General features: G+C 53.0%; 1 protein-coding gene across 1 annotated transcript; it reads right to left on the bottom strand.

Moving 5' to 3' along the window:
* Window positions 1–20: 20 nt before the first annotated feature.
* Window positions 21–2,243, bottom strand: EMWEY_00056080 (hypothetical protein, conserved; the record flags this gene model as incomplete). Its single annotated transcript, XM_013480378.1, has 1 exon — window positions 21–2,243. One exon carries the CDS (start codon window positions 2,241–2,243, stop codon window positions 21–23), a length of 2,223 nt encoding a protein of 740 aa, XP_013335832.1.
* Window positions 2,244–2,964: the final 721 nt, after the last annotated feature.

Raw genomic sequence — 2,964 nt, 5'->3', positions numbered from 1 at the left:
TATATATATATATATATAATTTAATTGTGGTGTATAGGTAACTGTGTATGTATAAATAGATCTAATTCTTCCTTAAGTGTCTCTAAATGACGATCTAAGAAGAGACAAGGAGACACTTTTGTTGCCCATGTCTCCTCTGCATGCAAAATATTCAGCAAAGGGGGAAGGAGCATATCCAATATTTGTCTCCATTGCTGCTGTTGCTGCTGTTTATCTTCCTCCTGCTGCTGTTGCTGCTGCGGCTGCTGCGGCTGCTGCTGCTGCAGCTGCTGCTGCCAACAGTGCTTCGCTGCTGCTGCTGCCCATCTATAGAGACTAACAAATGAATAAGTGCAGGTACGCCAAGCAGCCTCTGCAGCAGGAAAGAGAGACAAAATGCTGCGCGCCTCCTCGGCTGTATATGCAGCTCGTGCAGCAGCAGGGCCTGTTGGCTGCAGCTGCTCAATCACCCAGGACGGTTGCAGCGTTGCTGCAGCAGCAACTTGCTGCTGCACCAGCTGCTGCTGCTGCTGCTTCAGTTGCTGCAGCTGCTGCTGCAGCAACTGCTGCAGATCAAGAGACAGGAGACGCAGCAGCTGATGACCTCCAGCAAAATGATAAGGATGTGTCTGCGTCATATACAGCCAAAAGTGTCTCTCTTCTGTCTCTACAGCTTGCTGCAGTGCATGCAAAGACAATACCTGCTGCTGCCGCTGCTGCTGCTGCTGCTCCCTGCATGCTTCAACGGGCACTGCAGCCACGCTGCTGATGCTGCTGCTGTTGCCGTTGCTGCAGGACTCTGGAGGAAGAGCAGCTGCAGCAGCAGCAGCAGCAGCAGCAAACTTTGATATATCTGCAGCAAATAGCTGCAGCACACGATGTGCATGCTCTGCTGCTGCGTATGTGTGGCTGCGGGCCTTTAAGTGCCACTGTACCAGACACAGCTCGGACCGCAGCAGCAGCAACAAGAATTCCTGCTGCTGGTGCTGCTGCTGCTGCTGTCCCTCCTGGGGTCTGTGCCAATCTATGCTATGCACAGCCTCCTTCTTCAGCAAACTCATTTCTTGCTGCAGCAATATCTCAGCTGCTGCAGCTGGTGCTGCAGCTGCAGCAGAATGGGGTGTCTGAAACCCCACTTGCTGTTGCTGCTGCTGTTGCTGCTGCTGTTGCTGCTGTTGCTGCTGCTGCAGGTAGCGCTGCATGCACAGCCTAAGCTGCTGGCGTCTAAGGGCCCAAATCTCGCCAGCTTTGGGGTACATAAAGAGCGGCAGCCTCGATGCCCTCAACTCTTCAAGCAGGCGGCCAACAGCAGCAGCTGCTGCAGCAGCACCAGCAGCATCAGCAGGTGCTGCTGCTGGTGTTGTAGTGGCACCTGCTGGAGGAGCACCATTCCCTTGATGCTTTGTACCGTTCTCCGTGGGTATATGTGGTGTTGGGGTAGCTGATGCTGCTGCTGCTGCTGCTGCTGCTGCTGCGGGTAGGGGAAGAGGTGTTCCTTGTCTTAATTTACCTATAGTAAATATTCTTCTTATTATTTCCTCATTATTTATTTGTGTATCTCCTGTTATAAAAAAAAGAATACGCAAAGCCCCAAGTGCATGCAGACAACTGCAGCACTCATCAGATCCACAAGCCTCAGTGGCGGTAGCAGCAGCAGCAGCTGCTGCTCCTGACGTTCCTGCTGCAGCTGCTGAAGTAGGTGCTACTGTAGATCCAGCAGCAGCAGCAGAGTGGCAGCGACGAGGGGCTCGGATGGCCTGCTGTGCTGCTGCATGCAGCCCCTTCAGCACGCAAGGACAAAGCCCCAATGCATATTGCTGCAGCGGCAAATCGGCAGCAGCAGCAGCAGCAGCAGAACCGTCAGAGGAATCGATGCTGCTTAGCAGCAAACCGTAATGGGCACCCCGATCTTGCAGCAGCTGAGCTGCAGCTAGCTGCCCATCTGCTGCTGCTTCTTCTGCTGTTGTTGTTGCATCTTCTGCTGCTGCAGTTGCTGTGTCTGGTGATGCTGCTGCCTCTGATGCCGCTCCTGTTTCTGCTGTTGCTGCTGCTGTTTCTGGTGCAGCTGCCGTTTCCGTTGTTGGTGCTGTATCTGCTGCTGCTTCTGTTGCTGCTGCTGTTGCTGCTGGGCCCGTATGCAGTGTCGCACAGACGACCTCACACGGCAGCAGACACACCTCAGCTATGCAGCAAGGAGGAGACTGCAGCCTGCAGATGCATGCAAAGACCCTAGGAGGGATTTGCTGCAGTTGAGGATGCTGCATCTCCTCCCCTAGCAGCAGCAGCAGAGAGCAGTAGCTGGTGGCGGCAAAACACAGGACAGGAGAATATAAATGTGCAGCAACACATTTATATTCTCTGCAACTGCGCTGCTGCTGTTTGCTGCTGTGTGTGCTGTCCCGTTGCTGGTCCACCTCCGGTTGCTGCTCCTGCTGCTGCGGTCGGTGCTGCTGCTGCTGCGCTTGTTGCAGCACACGCAGCCTAAAGACAAGGAGAAAAATAGGAAGAAATTTCCTCTATTAAAATAAAGACGAGAAGATATCTATCCGCTAACCAGCAGCAGCAAAGAGAGCAGCAGCAGTAGCAGCGAAGTGACCTGGAGGGGGGCCCCCTGCTGCTGCTGGGAGGCCCCCTTGGTACATGAGCAGCCTTAGGGGTTGTGGGGAGGTAAAGGGGCTTAATGGGTCCCTTGTGTGCATGCAAGTAGTACTTTCTTGTTTATAAGGAATTAAAAGAGTTATTTTGTTGTTATATTATGCATAATAAAGATAAAAAAGAAGGCAGGACGCCTCTTTATACATAAGAGAGGAGGCGGTACAGCAGCAGCAGCTGCTCCCCCCGCCGTGGGGCCCTTAGCAAGACTCGGGTGTACGTACACCTCACCTGTGTCTTGAAGGTCTCCTTGGCTATTGTTTTTATTAAATGAATGGGAAGAAAAGAGACACTCTCCAGGGGTAACCCGGACTGTTCCTTATAACCAGCAGC

The sequence above is a fragment of the Eimeria maxima genome, genomic scaffold (assembly GCF_000499605.1).
Source record: "Eimeria maxima Weybridge genomic scaffold, Emw_scaff1867, whole genome shotgun sequence".
NCBI lineage: Eukaryota > Apicomplexa > Conoidasida > Eucoccidiorida > Eimeriidae > Eimeria > Eimeria maxima.
The sequence above is the reverse complement of the archived record's forward strand: the minus strand, read 5'-3'. Positions and strand labels throughout refer to the sequence as shown.